Source organism: Elgaria multicarinata, chromosome 6, assembly GCF_023053635.1.
Source record: "Elgaria multicarinata webbii isolate HBS135686 ecotype San Diego chromosome 6, rElgMul1.1.pri, whole genome shotgun sequence".
Lineage (NCBI taxonomy): Eukaryota > Metazoa > Chordata > Lepidosauria > Squamata > Anguidae > Elgaria > Elgaria multicarinata.
This window is the reverse complement of record NC_086176.1, coordinates 97,394,715-97,418,318: the sequence shown is the minus strand read 5'-3', so window position 1 is coordinate 97,418,318 and position 23,604 is coordinate 97,394,715. Positions and strand designations below refer to the sequence as shown.

The following is a 23,604-nucleotide window of genomic DNA, read 5'->3' as shown; positions in this document are numbered from 1 at the left end:
GCTCAGCTTAAGTCCCATTGATTTCAATGGGTCAACTCCGAGTTTGACTAAGGGTTGAATCCAGGATCTACCTTCTGCTAGAGGAAGAACTCCATCCATGGAAGGTCCCTCTGTCTGATTTTTGAGAATCCACCACCCACACACACTACAGCTCACCCCATTCAGCTGGGTCATCGAGAAGATGTAGTGATGGTCAATAATTTGGATGGCTTTAAAACGGGGGTTGACAAATTCCTGAAGAAGGCCATCAAATGCTACTAATCCTGCTGGCTATATATTGTCTCCAGTATCAGAAGTACACCAGTACACCAGTTGCTGGGGAACATGGGTGGGAGGGTGCTGTTGCACCATGTCCTACTTTGTTGTTTCTTACTTGACAGCTTGTTGGCCACTATGTGAACAAAGTACTGGCCTAGATGGACCCTTGGTCTGATCCAGCACGGCTCTTCTTATGTTCTTATGTCTTTTCTCTGTGTAGCACTTTTGGGGGGCTGGCGATGCTGGCAATAGGAGAAAGTGGGTGAATCCACTTCTGACAGCACAGTTGATCCAGCAGAAGTCTGGATCTAACACAGTGTTCATTATAATTCTACTGATATTCTGTTGGATACTCTGAAAATATACATATTGAAGGACGATAGAGGAAAGGCACATCATAACGGTCTGTTTCCAGGCACAATTCAAAGTGCTGGTTATGACATATAAAGCCCTATATGGCTCAGGTCCAGTTTATCTGAAAGGCCATATTCTTCCTTATGAGCCTGCCCATTTCCTGAGATCTTCTGGGGAGGCCCTGCTCTCGGTCCTGCCATCATCACATGCTCCCTGGTGGGAATGTGGGAGAGGGCCTTTTCGGTGGCTGCTCCAAGGCTCTGGAACTCCCTTCCCAAGAAGGCTAGACTGGCTCCCTCCTTGCTATTTTTCCAAAGGCAATCAAAACCTTTTTTTGTTCTGGCAAGCCTTTGGTAATTGTCTGGATCTGTTAACATGCTGGATTTTGTATTGTCATTTGTCTTTTATGTTTTTTAAAAATATTTTAATATTACGTTTAGTTTAATTATATTTTAACTTCTATTTATATGTTTTAATTGTATATGTTCTTAATTTTGTAAAGCCACCTTGAGTCCCAGTATTGGGGAAAAGGCGGGATACAAATAAATATAATAAATAATAAATAAACATGGGATATATGATCCTAAACATTCTAAGGAAGAGGTTGAAACTTATTAGAACAGCTTCATACATGTTAAGGGTGTTCAGAGGACACTAAAGCCTCCTCCTGGCATTTTATCAGTAGGGTAATAGAGGTCATTGGTCTGTGTTCTTTGAATGAATGCAAAAGAATTCTGGATTGCAGTCTTAACTATCACTACAGGGAAGAAAAAGATCGTTATGATTAATCTATTTTTTAAAAACACACCTTTGCTAGCCAAGTAATGGATAAAAAAGAACAGGTTGACAATTAATTTGTACTTAAAGGCCTTCTGGAAAATTACTTTGAAAGATATTATTAAAGAAACAATTACCCACAGATGGAGTGTTAATGTCTTAAAGGAGACATGAGCTACCCAAAATAGGAATAAAGTATTAAGGCCTAGATCCAAAGCCCTGCAATACTAGTTCTTCACTTCCCAGAGAGCTTTGGGCTTATTCCTCAAACAGCAGCCCCCTATACTACACAGTCCAGTAATGTTAAACCCAAAAGGACTGTGGGCCTGCAAGAAATTTGAAATAAGCTGAAATTTGTACATAGTTGCTGCTTGCTGTCTTGAACAATCCCACTTGGTCCCACTTGAGTTCCATTGGGCTTAGTTCCGGGAAGGTACGTATAAGATTGCAGCCTGAATTGATTAAGAAGAGCCTCTCATTTAACTGGGCAGTGCATATTCTTCAAATGTTAATTGTTTTTAATACAAAAATGTAGGAAAACGGTATGTTGTGGGCATCAGCTTAGATGCTTCCTCTCCCTCACATGTGAGGAAATAGCTCATCTAAAAATAAGGGAAGTATGTGCTTTTTTCTTCAGATATATTTTTATTCATGTGTAAATCTATGTAGATTTAAGTGACTGATTATTACACCAAAAACTGTACAATTGATGGATAAAGGTTTCTTTAAACAGTTGTCAGTCCTAATAATGACTTGGGTTTCATAACATTTCTGTTAACCAAGAACAAATTCATGTGAGAAGGACAGGTTTAAACTGGATCATAGAATCATCCCTTATGGTACTGATAGGAAACCTATGGGTTAGAGGAGGTCCACAATCCGACCTGCTACTCACTTCTACGCTGCTGGGGAAAGGATCAGTGGGGGGAATATCAGAGAAAAACTGTACATGCAAAAATAATCTCTTCCGTACAAAATGGCTAAGAAGTACAAGGTAGAACTGGAAAAGGTGCATAAAAGAGAAACTGAAATGATCCAAGGGGCCCAAGCAATTCCTCTAGAAGTAGACAACATTTGAGGCTTTTTAAGCTGAGAAAAAAGGAGAGTAACGAAGGGGGTATTGATCAACATTTCTATTAGTATCTATGATGTGGAGAAAGTGGAGAGGGAGTTTTTCTCCTGCTGTCATAAGATGCTAGAATCCGGGATCATCCAATGAAGCTGAGTGGTGGGGAATTCGGGTCAGAGAAATAGTAGTACTTATTCACCGGGGACATAGTGAAACTACAGAATTCACTACCACTAGTTGTAGCTGGACAGCTTTAAAGAGGGATTAGACACATTCAGGAAGAATAAGATTATCAGTGTCGTGATGGTGATAAATTACCTCCAGTATCAGAGGCAGCATGCCTCTCAGTACCAGCTGCTGGCAAGGGTACATTGGCATTTGTGTCCTATTATGGGCTTTCCAGAAGTACCTGGTTGGCTAGTGTAGGAACAGAATACTGGGCTAAACAGGTCTTTAGTCTGATCCAGAACAGCTCTTATGTCCTTATGTAAAGAAGCACCATCAGTGGTGTAGTGGAATCAGGGCTCACAGGGTTGAAGCACCCAGATGTTTTGATTAGCAGGACTTTTATATCATCTGTCCCCCCACACCTCCTCAGAGCCTGTTCTCTCTGAGCTTGTGCTCTACCAATGAGCCACAGCCCTTCCCCTAAGTGTGTTTGGTTATGAGGAATATCATGATGAGCATTTGTACTTTTTACATTTGGTAACCTGGGTATTTTGTGAATAGCCCATTTGGACTCAACGGCATCAACTAGGGCTTGCTCTTGAACAAACGATGCAATGTTGCACAAAATGCACTTCTGCCAGTCACACCATCACCGTTTTTGTCTGATTTTTTACACTTCCCAAAGCAACTAGAATTATGCGAAATGGCACCAACCCTTTTATACTATCACACCACTACCAGCTGATTGTTAGAACGTGCGAAAATTATTGTTTTAATAGTTTTACTGCTTTTAAATTAGATATTGTTTTAACTTTGTTTATGGTTTTAATTTGGTTTTAGCTGTGTATATGTACTGTTTTATACTATATGCTTTTATCTGTACGCCACCCTGAGATCTTATTGATGTAGGGCGGGATATAAATGTTTTAAATAAATTAAATAAATATTACAAACTGAGCCATCAGAGCTCACTCTTATTACCCCACAAATTAGGAATCAGGCAGTAGACTCTGAGCCTCAAACAGCTCCACTCACATAAAATTGCTATCAGTCAATTCAACGTGATAAGAGAGTGCCTTCCCACCACTGCCACCAGCACCACCAGCCAAACCCATCAACGCTTATGCAACAAGGCAACACTTTCCGCCTTTTTTGTTGCTAAGAATGCGTTTGGTGTCCTTTCACTTCGTCAAGACAAAAAGAATCTGGTTTATTACCCTTCCTATATGTATTTAAAGAACCCCATTTCTCTCAGCGATTTTCGGTTATATGATGGTCTGTATCTGGAACGGTTTTATAGTTTTGGCAACCCTGAAAAACCTTGCAGTACCGGGGAGCCATTAAATCAGAATTGCTAACTTTTAGGTTGCCGGATGTCCTGCTCCTGAGAGGATCTTTGTAGTATCACCAGTTTTTCTCTCTCATTTTTATACTCAGTATCCTCGGGGGGGGGGGGGAGGAGTGTTACCTATTTGTCCTCCCTGCTGCAGGCCCTTGCATCTTGTCATAGCCTGTTCCAGAAGGTCCCTCAATAGTGCCTTGGAGGGAAGTCATTTTCTATCAGAAAGTAGTAACAATGACTAACTTGGAGCACACTTGATAGTAAATATGCAGCAGAACAAAGCCAAACGCATTTCTGAGGGAGTTTCACACCTGTTTACTTCTGAGTACACGTGCATCCAATTCGCCCATAACTTACTGAAGACCACACTCTCTGTGAAGTAAAGTGCAAATGGTGCCATGTTTTGAATGGTAATCCTTCAGGCAGAACCATCAGCTTTTTATCCACCCAGCTCTTCAAATGTTTATTATTAATGAATTATTATTCATTGCAGAAGTTAGGAATATAGGAAACTTATACGGCATCAGACTGTTGGTCCATCTAACCTCTCCAGGGTTTCAGGCAAGTTTCCTTCTTAGTCCTATTTGGAGATGCCGGGGATTGAACCCGGGACCTTCTGCATCCAAAGCATGTACTCTACCCCGGTGACCTACTTACAGTCCCACCTCAAAGGTGTTGTAAAACGCACCTCTGTTTCCAACAAGTTACGTTTTCCTTGACAAGACTGACAGCAATACACTGTGTGATTTGTTTTATTGACTTTTTGCAAGTACATATAAAGGAGACCTGAACATACAGTTTACAGTACATTCATTAGCTCGGTCAACTGTTTTACGTTTTTCTTTGTCAATGGACAGAACCAAAAGCATGGCACACAAAAGATGAAAGAAAGCAAAACCTTGCGAATTAAGGGGTGCAGGAAAAACATCACTTCTATTCTATATACATTGCCTGAAATTTGAACAGAATGTGTTGCAAGAATGCAAGAGCTGCCCTGCTGGATCAGTCCAAAGGTCTATCTTGCCCAGCTTCCTACTCCCCCACACTGGTCAACCAGATGAATCTGGGAAGCCCACAACCAACCAAAGCTTGAAGGCAAAAGCTCAGCCTTCCCCAACCTGGCAGCCTTCAGATGTCTTGGGCTACAACCCCAATCATCTCCAGCAAGCCTAGCCAATAGTCAATTTAACACATCTGGAGGGGAGACTGCAATTGTTCTTTCCTGCTGTTGCCACCAGAAGCTGGAATTCAGTCCACAAAAGTGGAAGGTGTCTATAGCTGTCCTTGCTAATAGCTGTCGATAGATTTCTCCTCCATCTATCTAACCCTTTTTATATCCATCGAAGTCACCAGTCATCCCCACAGCTTATGGCACAAAATTCCGTAAGTTAACTATGCCTTGTGTGAAGAAAGACTTCCTTTTCGTCTGTCCCCAAATTACTGTCCATCAGTTTTATTGGGTGACCACTGCCCAATGTTCTAGCACACCTTTCCCCAACCTGGTGCCCCCCAGATGTTTCAAACTTCAACTATCATCATCCCCCAGTCAACGTGATCAATAGTGAAGAATGCCAGGAATTGTAGTTCAAAGCATTTGGAGGGCTTCACATTGAGGAAGGCAGTTCCAAGTGTGATGGGAGCACTACTACTCTCAATGCACCATGGATAGTTTCATTAACATGTTATGTGTCCCCGCCACCGGCAATGTTTTTCTAAACTAAAATGCCCCAGACACCATCTCCTCCTGTTGTGAAATGCTTTACTTTCCAACGTCACAATATCGTCCACTAGTCCTTTTGTAGGCATCCAGAACTTAATATACTATGAAGGAGAAATGAAAAATTCCAGTTCTCATCTTTCATGGCTGCTACCTAATTTATATATTTAGGGAACATATTAAGTTCAACCCAGGATCGGGGTGGGATGGAAATGGGGCACTGGCTTACATAAATCCAATCATGCATAGAGGTAGGCATCTCCTCCTGAGAAGCAAAGTTAATTCCTTTGCAGTGTCACACAAAACAATGGCACAGTAGGGCACAGAGAGCTTCAGATATTGGGCAGTTTTTATCAACCAATCAATATGGATATGCTCTTATTCAGCACTAGTGAATGAATGACAATATCCAATAAGTAATAGTGGATTGGATCCAGATTTAACCATGCTTAGGAGTAGACCCATTGAAATTAAAGAGACTAACTTAAGTTCCATTGAACCCATTTGGTCTTCTTAAGCATGCCTAAGTCTGGCTCCAACCTCCTGGAAGTCCACCAGAAGCCCAACTAGTAGAGGTTACTTCTGGTAATAGTTGATTGGCAATTGGGGACAGAATGGACCTAGGCATGAGTTTTCGACTGATGTAAAGGGGAGCAAGAACCTAAAAAGTTAGTTCAGCACCAAGCTCAAAATAACCTTTCCAAAGAATCCTACAAGGTCAAAGCAGGCAGTCATGGAATAAAGGATCCTATCCTATCCTTGTTATCTCCTGCTTCCCACCACCACAAAGGAGGCATGTTCTGGCAGAAGACAGGGTTGGAGGACGAGCTCTTCTCAAGGCCACCTGAGTGTACGCAGGCAACACAACAGAAACGTATGGATGGAGCAGACCACCAGCACATGCATGTTGAACACAGTTCAATAGATGCTCAAGAACAGCACAACAACTCTGTGAGGTAAGATGTGAGACTGTTTCGCCCCAAGACTACACAATAAGCTTAATGTCTGAACAGGGATTGGAAACCAAGTTACCCACAACCAAACCTATTGTCAAGATTGAGACAAGGGGCCTCTGCAGTTTCTGATTATTCTGATTCAGAGTTGGAACTAAAACATTTAGACCAGAGAGCGGGGGAGGAAGCGGGGGAGGAGAATGTTCCCAAGGCCTTGGCAACCAAGTGATCCAAACTGAGACACTACCTTCACTGCCCCATGGGAAACCAAGGTCTAATCTACACCAAGCAGGATATGGCACTGTGAAAGCGGTATATAAAAGGCAGGCGCCACACTACTGCTTTATAGCAGTAACTGAAGTGCACTGACAACTGTTGGGGCCCCTTGACACAGACCATATGCTGCTTTCATAGTGCTAAATCCCGCTTAGTGTGGCTCCTGCCTTTTATATACCACTTCCATAGTGCAATATCCTGCTTGGTGTTCATTAGGCCCAAGTCTGCGAGGAGGAGGGCAACTTGGTCGACACAAGTGTGTGTCGTCAGTATAAGGTGGCACAGATAAGGAGTGGTTTGAGGCATTATGCCAGAATTGCCTCTCACCAGAGCATACGCAAAAGGGAGCCACCTAAGGGGGGGAATTACTCGGCCTTTCGGGTTTTAACATTACTGCCTATTGTCAATTGGGTGGCAACTTCTCGACCTTGCAAAAGCCGTCCCTGATAGAGAGCTCAGGATTGACTATTTAGGCCCTGGGGCGGTCTTTTGAGTTTCACTGAATCTGTATTATGGAAAAGCTCTTTAGCATCATAAAAGATGTGATTAGCTTGGTTGAAGTTCAATCCTCTGTTAATGTTCATTGTGTAGAGGGAGGGCCTCCGTTCTTGACACCAATATCACACTGATTCTCAAATTAGACAAGCCACCTCAGTTAGACCAGCCACCAGTTACAACACGTGGCTCTCCTCAAATAGGGGTATTTTTTTTTACATCATTAATCAAGTGTTGAATCATCCTTAACTAAATTGTACATTTCCACCTTAATTAATCTCTCATCTAAAGCTTTGGAGTGGGGAAAAGGTACAGGCGTTTGGAACTGCCCAGACCAAGAAAGAAAGAGAGTCATTATCTGCCACTGTTTAAACTCCAATTTCACAACACATAAATGGCATATCAAGCACAGTAAAAAAAAGACTCTGCCTTACTCCCATTGATTTCACTAGACATTTGTGCGAATGAGTCATTGTTAACAATGAAAAGGCAGGATCCAAACATTAGATGCACGTGTGTATGTATTTATTAAATGGTCGGTTAAAAAAAAAAGTCCCCACAAGATCATTATGACAATAAACTTCCATTGCAACACTGCCTCCATTATCTGAAAGCTGAGCAATGCACTGTACGCTTCCTATGCAACCCAGGGCTGTGTATATTTCATCACTTCAAGTATCAAAATGCTGTGCCTCGGCAAGCCAAGTTTTTCACAAAGTAATTATAATGTATGCAAGTTAAGCAAATCTGTATGCTTACTTTGCATGCTTTAATCTGCTAGACACTTTGTGGATTGGATTATTATATTTATTTGTGTATAACCTATACCACCAGCAAATGGGTTTTCCATGCTGCTCCTGAGAAAGGGATGGTATTATGCAGAGCACCACTAGAAATCTCAAAAGCAACCCTCTTTCCTTGTTCTCTGGAATCGCACCAAGCATTCCCCACAGACATCCAAGCCTCTCTTCTCTGCAGCCTTGATGACTAGAAACTTGACAGTTTAAAAGAATACTGACTTTTGATCACAGAATATAAACAGCCTTGCACATAACCTTATATTGAAGTGACTTGTTGTAATGTGGACACTCAAATAACCAAAGTTCTGTTTATTCACATGGTTTAGGGTCAACAACATGTTGTCCCATGCCTCTGTGTGTGCGCAGTTGCAGTCGATGTACAGGCACTTCCAAGTTAGCATGGTCAATGTGAGAAAGTGTCCTCTGCCCAAAATGACAGCATCAGGATCACATCTAGAAGGTACTGGTCACATTCAGACGGGTTGAAGTTGGTAACCATGGTTTCCAGACTTGGAAAAAATGGAAACCATGGTTAATTAGAAATTTTCTGGTTTAATCATGGCTTGTGCAAAAGTGTTGCATGCGTGGGGAAAAGGCCTGTGCATGCTTCAGCTCAACAAACCAAGATACGATCCTCCAAACTGGTCCACTGCCTCTTGCCACTGTGTATTGACAGTCAAACCTACAATATGATTCTTATAAATATCTAGGTACAAAATTGAGTTTATTTTTGAAACTGTACTGTGCGAATAAACATTTACGGAGTTATAGTTACATAGTCAGCTTGATGCTAACTACCAAGAAACTACTTACAAAGACCTCTTTAAAATGCATAATTGCAAAACAGACATTTGATTCCCTTCACTGGAAGTATGTAAGATAATAAGCCCAGTCTACTTCTCAGGTTGAAATCTGCTTCATAGGTGTGAGGTTTGGTGAAACCTAGTGAGAAAGAGAAAGAGAGAGAGAGAGAGAGAGAAAGAGAGAGAGAGAGAGAGAAACATGAATGGGAAAATAATGCATACATGATTTCCAGCAGTCTTATAACCATATAAAGTAGTTTTTAGTAATGCCAGGTACCAGCGGCATTAATGTCCATGGGGTGTATTATATAGGAAGAGAAGCAAAAGATAGGTTTCAGCCTGACCAGCAACATAACGGGCCAACAGAATAAGCCATGGTTAGGCTTTTGCAGCAAATAGTTAGTGAGCATGTTTAAACCATGGTTAGGTTGCTACCACTGTTCACATGACACACTAAGTCGTGGTTCACATGACATGCTAAGCCATCATGTTTCGCTCAAAATGCTTAACCACGGTAGCTTAGTGTGTCATCTGAACAGGGTCAATGAATCTAACAAAGTCCTACCTTACAAAGCTGAGTGCTTTGAACACTTGAAAGGTGCTTTATAAATGCAAATTAAATGCCAATTTGGTTGGGGATGAGGACTCAAGGGTTAAGCTAGAAGGAGGAGGAGGAGGAGGAGGAATAAGAGCAGAGAGAGGGCAGGATCCAATAGGGACCTTGTGTGTGCAGCCAGCCCTGATGGTCGCAGTCTGCGTGCAGCCCCTAATGCTTGCAGCTGTGATGTAGCTCTGCATTGTTTAAACCATGGGTTGTTGTTATGTGTAAACCAAGAACCATGGGCTGTTTTGCCAGGCTACAGAAGCAGCAGGCAAGAGTAGTCAAAGAACCCCAGATGCTCTAAATGGCAGTACTACTGCACCACAATGCATTTGGGATACAGGGAGGGAGCAGGAGGGAAACTGCAAACACAGGGATTGGAAAAACAAATCATGGTTTATTTGACTATCTGCCAGACAAACTCTGAATAGGGCAACAAATCATGAGTTAAATAAGCCATGGCTTAGTGTTATGTGCAAACCAGGCCATCAAGATTTCACATCAATGCAGTCATCTCACAAGCCTTTTCAACTCCCTCACCCACCCCCACACCCCGCATGACGGTCTCCAACCATAGATGATCCATGAACTACAGATGTATCAACAACAGATGGTCAATGCTAGCAGTTGCACAAGCAAGAACGTAATTATTGCATGAGAAACATTTGCTCCCTCTGGGCTGGAGGCACTGAGGATTCCACTGCATACCCCAGGCTCTTCTGCTTGCTGAAGTACCCTCATTCATTTCAATGGAGAGAACAGAAACAAATCTATATGTGTATTAATTTGTATGTACAATCAACTCTATGCACTGAAGTAAATCGGAAAAACTGTAAACACAAGAACTCTGTGTGCACTCCAGTGTACACAGGAGCTGTGAAACAATGTTATGAAAACTTGACCTAAGATTCCTTTTAACCAAATGGTTCCATTGCTATATAAGTAAGGATTATGTTTATCTTTCTTCTGAAAGCCACTTTGATTGAAAGCTGCATTGGAATTTTAGCCTAGGTCTTATAAAGATCTATTCAGAAATAAACCCCAGTGAGTTCTATGGAGCTAACTCCCAGGAAAGTATTATATAAAATTACAGCCTTAATGTGTTTTTGTGTCTTCTAACAGAGAGTCAGGCTTTCACAGGAAGACACTCACCTAAATTGTGATGTGTATGGAAGTCACCTGATGGTTATTATTATTTTATAATGTAACAAATTTAAGCTAAGGCTTTCCATTCTGTTTTTTATGACGTTGTTATAATTCCGATTATAAATTTGTCCTGCAAACCAGAACAAATTGCCCCATCAGGATGATCTAGGAGCGAAGCTGTAGATCTGATTTAATGGACTGCTTAGTCTTGATATAATGCCACCTTCATAATGGTGACAGGTCACTCTAAACAATTTCTTTTTTGTTATGGAGATGCTGCATGTGTTATCTACCGGATTCCACCCCGCCCCCCCCCCAAAAAAAACCTATGAAGCTAAGCATGTATAGCTACATCTATCCCCAAATCCACAGTACAGCTATGCAGTTTTTCTTCTTTATTGCTGTGTTCTAAAGCAGGGGTGTTGAACCTTTTCTAGCCTGGGACTGCTTTCCGATTTTAGAAGAGCCTCGGGAGCCGCATTCCAGCAGTGGGCGGGGCTAAGGGCATGGGGCGGGGTTTAGGGCAGAGAATGCAAAGCGAACAGGACCAGATGTAATTCATACCAATTTGAACGTTTTCCCACTGAACATGCAAAACACAGCTCCATTCTAAGTCTACTCAGGAGTAAGTCCCAGTGCAACTTATGAGCAGACAACAACTTACTGTGAATTCAGCACCAGTACTTTTCTTGATGTCATCCACCGACAAGCCTTCCCAGATTTCAATCAGAGTTAGCCCTTTTTTCTTATCGACATCAAACACAGCCTGCAAGATTAAAAGGAATTGCAAAATAGTTTTAATCTACAAAAGAAAGAAGGGGAACCTTACTAGTTAAACTAGAGGCCTGCAGCCAATGTTTCAACTTGGTAAAACCAATTCATTCATTACATTTCTATACTGCCCAATAGAAATTGGGCAGTATAGAAATGTAATTTTTAAGCCCCCATGTGTGTCAGGCAAGTGCCTGAACAGAAGAGGCAATCATAAGGGGGGGGGGGGGGTTGGGCAGGGGGGAGATTTCCTATATTTGAAAGGAGGTGGGGAATATAACTGCTTATTCTTCCTAATTCCGGTTAAAAGTGGCCATTCACACAAAGGGAGCTTGCATATTAACATTCCAGAGTTTGCCTTGGGCAATTCACAACCTAGCCTATTAATTTTAAGATTAAAATTAATCTTAAAATAAGATTAATTTTAATCTTATATCAATTTTGCTGTGTGGTTTTATCCTGGTTGTGCTTTTTATACTGTATTTCGTAATTGTGTTTTTAACCTGTTGGGTGTTTTATTGTGGTTTTAATTTTTGTGAACTGCCCAGAGAGCTTTGGCTATTGGGCAGTATAAAAATGTAATAAATAAATAAATAGCCTACCTCACTGAACTGTTATAAAGATAAAAATGCCCCTCTGAGCTTCTTAGGGAAAAAGACGGGGTTAACAAAAGTAAAACACTACCTTTTCCGTTATGATGCGATTCACACACTGTTTCCCAGTAATTGGCAGAGTACAGCTTTCCAAAATTTTGTGGACGTTGCCCTATAGTGAAAAAAGGCACATGAACGAACAAGAGAAAACAGCTTGCTTGAAATTCAGAAGGCCTCACAGTAAGCAGCATTAAAACACACCACAAATATGTACAGATTCCATCAGTGACGTTTCCACAGTGGTTCACAGAGCTGTTTTACAGAAGATTCTTTAATCCCCTGCTTAAATATTCTAGGGCCATCTTAGTGCCCTCCACTGTTTTGGACTACAACTCCCAGAATTCCTGAACATTGGCCATGCTGGCTGAGACTGCTGAGAGTTGAATTCCAAAACACCTAGAGGGCACCAGGTTGGGGAAGGCTGTTTTAGATTGACTTATTCAGGTCACAAATATGCCTTATTCAACATTTAAAGACTAATGTGAGCTGATGTACAGCTCGAAAATTATTTGCCTTACCTTCCTAATTCCCGCACTTAATGCCCTTGCCCCTACTATCTTCCAATTCACCATTAATATATGCACAGAGAAACCACATGGGTTTGGCAGATTACGTAGTTCCTTTAAATGTCAGCAATAATGGTGGTTGGAAGGGACTACGTCAGCTGTTTGGTGGAAGGAGTAACATTTGCCAGACATTACAGATGCATTCTGGGACTGAACCACACAGAAGCCGTTTGCAATGGTGCTATCAGAAGATGTGGTTATCTTGATTCCTTAAAATAACTCGGCAACTGTAGATTCAGTTTATGAATAGAACAATGCATTTTCCAGGAATAAGTTTCCCAGTCATATCGCCTTAAGAAGCAGTTCTGCGCTTATCTTTTGTAGTCCAAAAGATGAATAGGTTCTAATGTAGCCTTGTGACAGTATGGCCTTAGCTAGACCTAAGGTTTATCCCGGGGTCATCCCTGTTCATGTAAATGACACACAGGTATCCTGGGAGCAGGCATATCCTGGGAGTCTAGCTAAGGCCTATGTCACCCTCTGTCCAAGAATATGCAACACTTCAAGGATAAAAGTAACGAGGATGAAAGTTTAATTGTATAATCTTTCCTTTTTTGCCCTATTGTTCTACTTCAATTGGCACATCCAACCAAAAAACGTAACAAACGTAAGCACATAAGAAGAGCCCTGATGCTGGATCAGACCAAGGGTCCATCTAGTCCAGCATTCTGTTCACACAGTGGCCATCCGGCTGTCAACCAGGAAACCACAAGCAGAATACGACTACAACAGCACCCACCCACCCATGTTCCCCAGCAACTGGTATATATAGGCTTACTGCCTCAGATACTGGAGGTAGCACTTAGACATCAGGACTAAGTTGCCATTGATAGCCTTTTCCTCCAGGACTGTCATCTATAGCATTTTTCTCAAAGTCAGATCTACACTCTGACTCCTCGGAGGTTGTCCCTGTTTTCCCCAAACCCAACTTTTCTGGGAAAACACCACTGTCCCTTCTCTCACTCCCAGGTTTAGCTCCTTGGCCTTCCCCTAGAGAAGCCCGAAATTAGCTACATACCTCAGAACTATTTCAAAATTGTAGGACACACTTAAGTCTTCAGACAAGCAGAGCAGGATGTCTTATAAGTAATTAGATATCTAGGGCATACAAGTCAACACGTAATAGAGAAGCCCTGCTTTTACATGTGTTAATTAACGGTAGGTGATCAGCACTGGTTATCTTTCACCCCTTTTGCTTTCATCTCCAATTGTTCATTTGCATTTCTATACAAGAAGCAACTTACAAAGATGTTGCAAGCTTATATTAATCACTGATGAATTTTACGGATTTTATACTGATGATTGCTCTGCTTATCTGTGGAGAAGCAGCGGGTATTCTCAAAGAGAGTCCTCTCACCGCCCCCACTACCCATTTTTTTCTTTGCTGTAGGGAATAATGGTTTCGTTCTTATTTATACCTGTCAACATCTACATCTGCTATCAAGACAGCTAGCACCCACAATGAAACTGACTGGTATTAAGGAAAAATGACTACGAGATCACGACAATGCTTCATTCAAGGACCCTACAAGCTCTGTTCCTGGCACGGTAATGATTTATCGGTGCTATTTTTAAAGGAAAGCGTTCATCAACTCATCAGGAATACCTTTAAGGTCACACAATATCTCTTCTAAGCATTCCGTGGCGATTGAAATGCACAGGCTTGCGGAAAGACATGGCTTTCAAGACAGCCGCCGTGACCCCAACATTACAGAATGCTACTGTTAAAGGTTATCTTGCTGTCACCTCATTATTATTACAGCAGTGGTTAAAACCTATCTAAAGCTCTATCTATAGAAAGCCATCAAAATAGGAATGGAAGAACCAGGGTTTTTGCAAAGTGGATGCGAGATCTCCCAGTGAGCCAGAAGAAGGGGGAAGACACAGCAATGCCCTGAACCTCCATATCCAGCTGAATTCTTGTGGATCAAGAGTTGCAGGAGTTATTATTTCTAAAATGTTAAAAACCTTTTAAAAAAAACCAGTCTGCTTTTTATTCATTCCAAGATTTAATTAACTGCTTACTCTTGGCTTGTGTGCTATGGCTTTAATTGGATGGTAATATTTCATAATTATGTTTGTAACGAAATTTTGTACACAGCTCATGAGGACAGTTTTTTATATTAATTATCATCATCATCATCATCAATATTTACAATATTTATATACCATTCCCCATCCAAGAATTGTGATGAACAAATAGAATACAGAATAAAAACAGAATAAAAACACATTAAATACATTTTTAAAAGAAACAAAGTGCAAATAAAACTGAAGTCATTAAGGGATGGCTTCCTGGAACAACAACCTTTTCAAGAGCCACCGAAAGAAATACAAAGTTGTCACCTGCCTGACTTCCAGAGGCAGGGAATTCCATAGGAAGGGGGCCACCACACTGAAGGCTCAGTTATGCCCTGAAAGGTGGTTTATAAATCACTGAATACACAAACAAATAAAACCAGACTGCAGTAGCAAGAGGGAGAAATATTAGTGCCTTGGGGCCCCTTCCCATGATGCCTCTGCTCATTCATGGCAAGGTCCCATGTTGCTGTGATAGGTAGTTGTATACCAGACCAAGATGGGCAATGTCAAACTGTAAGGGAGGGTTTCAACCCTTCTCTTCTCCCCCAAGCAAATATTTTCCAAACACGTGGAGGCTGGATGGCTCCGATATCAGTGGGGTGGTGAATCTGCCCTGGGTTTCAGTCACAACTAGTCAGAACTATTCAGGGCCCACTGTCATCAGAGCCATCAGCTTCCACTGGTTTCAAATACAACATGTTCTGCAAAATTTAAAGAACACTAATATACACTGCCCACTACTGCACTTTGAGGTTAAAAAAAAGGCTCTGCCATACAGATGCTAGCTTTGGACAGTACAAGATCTTACCACTGCTAAGTGATTCCCATGTCGCTGCCGTGATGTAGGAAGCATTTCATCACTAAATAGTATAATCAGAACTATGGCAGTGCACAGAGAAGGGGGTCTGCTACCTTTTTCCTGACACCATTCATGGAGGATAAGGCTATCGATGGCTACTAGTATTAGAGGCAGTATGCTTCAGTACACCAGTTGCTGGAGAGCATGAGTGGATGGGTGCTATTGCACTCATGTCTTATTTGAGAGTTTCCCATGGGCAGCTGGTTGACCACTGTGTGAACAGAATGCTGGATGAGATGGACCCTTGGTCTAATCCAGCAAGGGTTTTCTGTGGTTCTGATGCCTTTCTCATACACATCCCCTGCAGATTCTCTGCGCACAACAGCTCCTCAACTCTTCTCAATACACATCGCCATCCCTTCTGCCAATGATGGCTTTGTATTACCTCCAGCTTAGCAGACAATAGGCCTACGTACACCAGTTGCTGAGGAACATGGGCAGGAGGGTGCTGTTGTACTCATCGCCTGTTTGTGGGTTTCCCACGGGCAGCTGCTGGCCACTATGTGAACAAATTGCTGAACTAAATAGACCCTTGGTCTGATCCAGCATGGCTCTTATGTTCTTAAGGCCACTTCTCTACATAGGCAACATAGGAAGCTGACTAATCCTAAATCAGACCATTAGTCCAGTCAGTATCAACAATATTAAGCCCAGTATTGTCAGCACTGACTGGCAGCGGCTCTCAAGGTTTCAGGCCAGAGTTTTTCCAACCTTACCTGGAGACTACAGGAATTGAACCTGGGGCCTTCTGCATACCAAGTGCTCTACCATGGAGCAATGCTCTAGCTCCTCTTCTTAGCATGGTAGACAGATGAATGCCACTGGAGTGGCCTCATGACAACAGCTGTTTCACATGGAAAGCCGTTCATGTACTGGTGTGACATAAGAACATAAGAAGAGCCATGCTGGATCAGACCATGGGTCCATCTAGTCCAGCACTCTGTTCACATAGTGGCCAACCAGCCATCAGCCAGGGATGAACAAGCAGGACATGGTGCAACAGCATCCTCCCACCCATGTTCCCCAGCAACTAGTGCATCCAGATACAAGACAGGAGTTGGAGAGAAAGCCCAACGTACCAGACAACAGACAAGTTCATAGAGACACAATGCACGTTTTCAGTCTACGCCAGTATCCAACAGGGCTGCTCTGCCTCTACTGGTTCTGTTGTGCTCACAGGAGCGGCCGCTTGTGCGACGGGGCTTTCACACTCCTACAGATAACCCCAGAAACCTAAGTTGGTGGATCGGGATAGGTCGGCGGATCTCCCTTCTGCGAGTTCTCTTGATTAGTCCCATTCCTGCAACGAACATTTCCACTTGCGAAGTGTGAAAGCGTCGTCGCATGAACAATTGCTCCCACGAGGGCACGGGCATCATAGGATAGCAGCCAATCAAAACTCCAGGAAGAGGATATTACTTTTTTTCTTACCTTTGCCGAGTGCTCCATGGTGACAACCACTTTAGTTCTTGCGCTGGATACCAAGTCCATGGCACCACCCATTCCTTTCACCATCTTACCCTAAAAAACACAATTTTCAAGAAAAACAGGCTTAAACAGAAATACTAATATATTGAAGCTCTTCGTTCCACCCCCAGCCACCCCATTTCTGTAAAATTAGATAAGCACCAAACCTGCACAAAATACAAAATTAAGTCATCATCTCCAGGTCTTTATGTATCAATAGTGCTCTAAGTTCGTACCTCAATCAGCCCCACAACCCCCATGTGAGATGGGCCATTCACATTCAGAAAAGAGTCAACCGCACTGGTCGTGTTCCCAATGCATTTCGACAGAGGTGTTTACCAAGGGGAAAAGCTCTTTATCCCCTCGATAAAGACCTGTGTGGAAATGCGTTGGAAACATCACCAGTGCAGCTGTCTCTTTTCTGATTTCAGATTCCAGCCTTACAGCTGTTTTTTCTGATCCCTACTGATACTGTCATTCCCATTTTATCTATGGGGAAATAAGGCCAAACAGAAATCTGTCTGTTTTTAAGCATCGAAGGTCTCCATGGCAAGTGTCAGAGGTCAGCAGAGTTCGCAGTCGCTAGGACCCAGCCCTCTTAACGGACCCATCGACAGACAGCACCACCATTTTGCCTAGAAGTTTAAGGCAGCTCAAGGCAGCAAACAAGTGCTCTAGGTCTGTGACTCCTGGGGTGGTACAGGGGACTCCAGAATGTTCTCCAAGTTCACACTACCCATCACTCATCATGGTGCAACAGCATCCTCCACCCATGTTCCCTAGCAACGCGTGTGTAGAGGCTTACAGCTTTGGATACTGGAGGTAGCTCATAGCCATCAGGGCTAGCAGCCATTGATAGCCTTCTCCTCCAGGAATTTATCCAACCCTTTTTTAAAGTCATCTAAAATGGTGGACATCACCACATCTGGTTGTAGTAAATTCCATAGTTTAACTATGCACTGTGTGAAGAAGTCCTCTTTTATCTGTCCTGAATTTCCCGCAATCAGCTTCATGGGATGACCCGGGTTCTAGTATTATGGGAGAGGGAGAAAAATGTCTCCCTATCCACATTCTCCACCCCATGCATAATTTTGTACACCTCTATCAGGTCTCCCCTTAGCCTTTTTTTTCCCAAGCTAAACAATCCCAGCTGTTGTAACCTCCCCTCAGTGGGGAGAGAGCATTGATCTGCATAACATTTGCACATGCTGATTTCTAGGTATAGATACAAATTCAGAAATAATTATTATCGTTTAAATAGAAATTCAGGACATCTCACCATACTGTGTGAACAGGTGACCTGACTACCTGCCTCTTCAGTCTGCTGTCCAGGTGCTAACTACTGATGGGCAATAGTTTGTATGGTTCATTCTCTTGAAACTGGAATTGGTCAGGAGACCGCTTGAAACAGAGAGTGCCTTCAAATAGAGGACAGTCCTCTGGCAACTCCCTCTCTCAAAATAGCAGAACCCAGGGTCATGTGGTGATGGCCACTAATTTGGATGGCTTTAAAAGGGGGTTGGGTAAATTCCTGGAGGAGAAGACTATCAGTGGCTACTAGCCCTGATGGTTGTGTGCTACCTCCAGTATCGGAGGCAATAAGCCTGTGTGCACCAGTTGCTGGGGAACATGGGTGGGAGGGTGCTGTTGCACCATGTCCTGCTTGTTCATCCCTGGCCGATGGCGGGTTGGCCACTGTGTGAATGGAGTGCTGGACTAGATGGACCCTCGGTCTGATCCAGCATGGCTCTTCTTATGTTCCTAACTCTACAAATAGAGGACTGCCCTCTGTAAAAGAGGATACCCAGCCATGCTAGAAGGGGTAGTTAAACAGAACTACCTTCGTAATGTATAAAGTATCTAAAAATGGTCAAGTGAAATTTTATTTATACTCTCATTCCATGGAAGAGGCTTAAAAGACTTAAAAATAACTACAAAACCCAGTGCTCAGCAATATGTTATTTTTGCAGGTTTAGAAATCATTAAAGTTGTTAACAACTGATAGTAAGGAGGCCCTGAACAATTTCCCTTCTTTCCCAAGTGAACATGTTTCCAACAGAACATTTTTAGTCAAGCTTAAAGAACATTAATATCCATTGACCAACATTACAGCTTGAGATAACAAAAAAGAAAAAGGGGAAAAAATTCTTTGTTTCACATTTCCTCAATAAAAAGTACAAGGCAGACCAGAACCAAAAATGAATTGCTTTTGAAATATATTTGCTCTGTCATTCCCCCCCCCCCCCATTGACTACTGTCTGCAAAATGGTACAATGACAGAATTATTGTCATCATACTGCCATCTCAGACAGCTGGATTAAATTTGGAAGAAGGGAAGGGGAGAGAAAAGGTGAACAAAGGACCCAAGGAACATTACTAAAGAATGCTAGGAAATTACTATAAAAGGCATTTTTTTTCTGCAGTAGAAAGAATAAAAGAAGCTGTAGAGCGAGAGCTGGTTAAAGTTCCTTGATGCAGAAAGATCTACACATGCCAATCCGAACACATGCGCAGTCAAAACTTCAGTTAAGATGGACACCCATTTTGACACTTCCACCCTTCTTTCAAACTCTTCGGAGCAACCCTGCTTTATTTATTTATTATTTATTTATTTATTTATTTATTACATTTTTATACCGCCCAATAGCCGAAGCTCTCTGGGCGGTTCACAAAAATTAAAACCACAGTAAAACACCCAACAGGTTAAAACACAATTACGAAATACAGTATAAAAAGCGCAACCAGGATAAAACCACACAGCAAAGTTGATATAAGATTAAAATACAGAGTTAAAACAGTAAAATTTAAATTTAAGTTAAAATTAAGTGTTAAAATACTGAGTGAATAAAAAGGTTTTCAGCTGGCGACGAAAGGAGTACAGTGTAGGCGCCAGGCGGACCTCTCTGGGGAGCTCGTTCCACAACCGGGGTGCCACAGCGGAGAAAGCCCTCCTCCTAGTAGCCACCTGCCTCACTTCCTTTGGCAGGGGCTCAAGGAGAAGGGCCCCTGTAGATGATCTTAAGGTCCGGGTAGGTACATATGGGAGGAGGCGTTCCTTCAGATAACCTGGCCCCAAACCGTTTAGGGCTTTAAATGTCAATACCAGCACTTTGAATTAGGCCCGGACCTGGACTGGCAGCCAATGAAGCTGGAAAAGGACTGGCATAATGTGATCTCGCCAGCCAGTCCCTGTTAATAACCTTGCTGCCCTGTTTTGCACCAGCTGAAGCTTCCGGACCGTTTTCAAAGGCAGCCCCACGTATAACGCATTGCAGTAATCCAAGCGAGAGGTTATCAGAGCAAGGATAACTGTAGCTAGGCTATCTCTGTCCAGATAAGGGCATCTGGACAACCTGCATCTATTTGCAGACACCTGCACGCATCCCTGACAATCGCACTTGCCACAATTCACTGAATGGAATGGCACGTGTTAGGCACGACATTTCTGCCACCTACATTCAGGTAGCAGAAATGGGCAAAAGGCACAGTTCAATGATAAAAGGCATCTTTGAGAACGTGTGTGTGTGTGTGTGTTTGTGTGTGTGTGGTTGAACCTCCAATCTGGCCTTCTTGGGTTCTCCAAATGGCCACTCCCACTTTTGCTGGCCCCACCCCCTTTCTCCTGACCAGTAATTTGGTGGTTTCCTGCCCTTTGTGTGCGTGTGTCCCCCCCATTCTACAGTTGAAATTTCTCTCCTAAGGCTTAGTTACTGGCAGTAAGAGCATTAAGCTAAAATATACAAGTATATTTGGTACTTTGTTGTTCACATTGATCACCCATTGGGAGTTGGAACTCCTTGATGATGTAGTGCAAATCTCCTGGAGGCTATCAATGGCTACTAGCCATTCGAGGCAATAAGCCTGTGTGCACCAGTTGCTGGAGAACATGGGTGGGAGGGTGCTGTTGCACTATGTCCTGCTTTGCTGGTCCCTGGCCAATGGCTGATTGGCCACTGTGAGAACAGAGCGCTGGACTAGATGGACCCTTGGTCTGATCCAGCAGGGCACTTCTTATGTTCTTAAGATCTACCAGGAGATCCTGATCCATCTTTTGCTCACCCTGAACTACCACTTATTTAATCTCACTGTGCTACTCCTTTAGTTACAATGAAGCTGGGATAAAGGGTAGCACAGATCAAATCCCCAATGAGCTCTCAGTGAACATACTCTTGAAGAGATTAGTCTGAGAAGCAATTCACACATCACAAGTTTTTCTACCCTACGAAATAATTCATTTGAGAGCCAACACACACATGAACATTCACACACACAATCCACAGATGTGAACAAACTAAATACTAATGCCAACTTTGCACTTATTTTTTGATTTTCCTAAATGTAGACTCTCTTGATACTTGAAAAATGTCATGGTCCTCTTTCTATTTTCTTTGGCTGTAACTGAATCTACCATTCTTGAAGTGGAAGAGTCACGATAAGGTGACCTTTCCTCCAACAATATTCAGTACCTCACAAGCGTGCTGCGGTGATAAATGAGATTGGGAACTTTAAGGTTCTTTTAAAAAGCACCATAAAAAGATAAATACAAAGAGGCCAGAAAGGTCTCTGGCTGAGTCCTGGCAGATCTACTCTCAAGGGTAGATGGACCAATAGTCTCTGTACAAGACAGCCTTAATAATAAGATTTTGCCCACGATAAGCATCCGGAGTGCAGGCATTTCATAAGAACTATTTCCGAGTACAAGAGCAGCAGATAGTGCTTCACAGTCACTATCAAGAGGACTCTTTGAGATGTACTAGCTGGCTTTAGGAGTGCAGTACACTATGGCTTTATACCAGCCTATCCCAACCTGGTGTTGTTAAGATGCTTTGGACTGCAACTCCCATCACCTTTGGACATGCTAGCTGGGGCTGATGGGCATTGTAGTCCAATGTATCTCAAGGACACCAGGTTGGGATAAAGCCAGTGCTAGACTAGATAGACCCTTGGTCTGATCCAGGATGGCTCTTCTTATGTTCTTAGAAGCAAGCACCATTGCGTTTGATACACCCAGGTATAGAAGTGCATGCTAAGGCTTCCACTGAATGACTAAACCAGCCTTCTTCAACCTCCAGATGTTATGGGCTACAACTCCTATCATCCTTGCTTTTCTTTGGATCGAAAATATGTTTGTAAATAGCTAGAATACAAAGCAAAGAGAGGGCCTAAACATTAGGTTATCTTCACCTTTTTTTAGACAGGTCTTGAGAGTGAACCAGAGTATTTTTCCAGGATCCCTAAATTGGTGCCGGGTGACGATGCATAAAGGCCTAACTGCCAACAGTGAATTATCACAAGTTGCAGGTTCACAGTGGGAAATGAATTGACTCCAAGCTTCAGTCTTGCACAGAAATAAAAGTAACTCCTTGCAGGAAGAAAACTGTCAGGTGGGGTCTGAAAGTCTTTTTCCTTTGTCTTCTATTACAAATGTATTTAGCTTTGGAAATTGATTAAATTCCTCCAGTCATTTATATTTTAGGCTTTGCCAGTTTGGCTAAGAACAGCTGGATTCCTCCCTGAACCCACCCACCCCCACTACCAAACAACTGTATCGAAAAATGAGAAAGCTGGAGGGAATTTTGGCCAAGGAAGCAATTCCAAATTGGGGTGGGGGTGGCGGGAGAGACGCAACACCCTTCATGCATTCTGAAGGCCAACAGCAATAAAGCAATGACCAGAAGTTCAACTGCGGGCAAGTACTGTCTTCTTCCAAATTTGGGGTCAGGCAGATGAAAACAGGGGTGAATGAACTGTGCCCTTCCAGATGTTGCTGGACTACAGCAACTATCACCCCTGACCACTGCCCATCCTGGCTGGGGATGGGATTTGAAGTCCAATAACATCTGGAGGGCTACAGGTTCCCATCCTTGGGTTAAAGGGTTGGTTCAAACTTTCTGTGTATGGGATGACTTTTAGAATAGCTACTTTGATTATGTGTTGAAAACAACGTTTTGTTAGAATGAGTCACCATACCCGTCTTGCTCTGGCAAGATTTCATGAACTGACGCTGGATTTTATTTTATTTTCCAAAAAGATCCTCGATTACAGAACAAAAACATGGTATTGAGATCACTATTGGGCAAACTGTGGAGACAACCCTTGCCAATGAAATGTGTATGCACCCAGAAGGAACCATCTATTTTCTTTTTAACATTTGTTGCAAACACAGATTTCAGCGAAGCACCTTTTGCAAAAGCATTTATCAATCACTTCAAATTAAATACGATGAATAAAATGCAAAATATTAAACATTTACTTACAGGGATCATCCAGTTGGCTAGATCACCATATTTAGACACCTGCATTGCTCCAAGCATAGTTAAATCAACATGTCCCCTGTTAAAACAAGAAATCAAAACACATTTGGTGGAAGAGCAACATGAAGAACTTTGGTACACTCTTTAGTTCCATCAACAAGCCTGCTAAACATTCTTGCACACTGCCTCTGTA

At 42.5% G+C, this 23,604-nt stretch overlaps 1 protein-coding gene across 2 annotated transcripts in view; it reads right to left on the bottom strand.

Annotated features, from left to right (window-relative positions):
- Positions 1 to 8,916: 8,916 nt before the first annotated feature.
- Positions 8,917 to 23,604, bottom strand: part of OXCT1 (3-oxoacid CoA-transferase 1) — a 67,103-nt gene continuing 52,415 nt past the window's right edge. For both annotated transcript variants that reach the window (XM_063128119.1, XM_063128120.1), the window contains 5 exons: positions 23,415 to 23,490; positions 17,122 to 17,211; positions 12,215 to 12,295; positions 11,424 to 11,525; positions 8,917 to 9,151 (listed from right to left, as the gene is read on the bottom strand). In XM_063128119.1, coding sequence (XP_062984189.1) covers positions 9,110 to 9,151; positions 11,424 to 11,525; positions 12,215 to 12,295; positions 17,122 to 17,211; positions 23,415 to 23,490 — 391 coding nt within the window. In that variant the 3' untranslated portion in view covers positions 8,917 to 9,109. The remainder of the gene's footprint in view (positions 9,152 to 11,423; positions 11,526 to 12,214; positions 12,296 to 17,121; positions 17,212 to 23,414; positions 23,491 to 23,604) is intronic.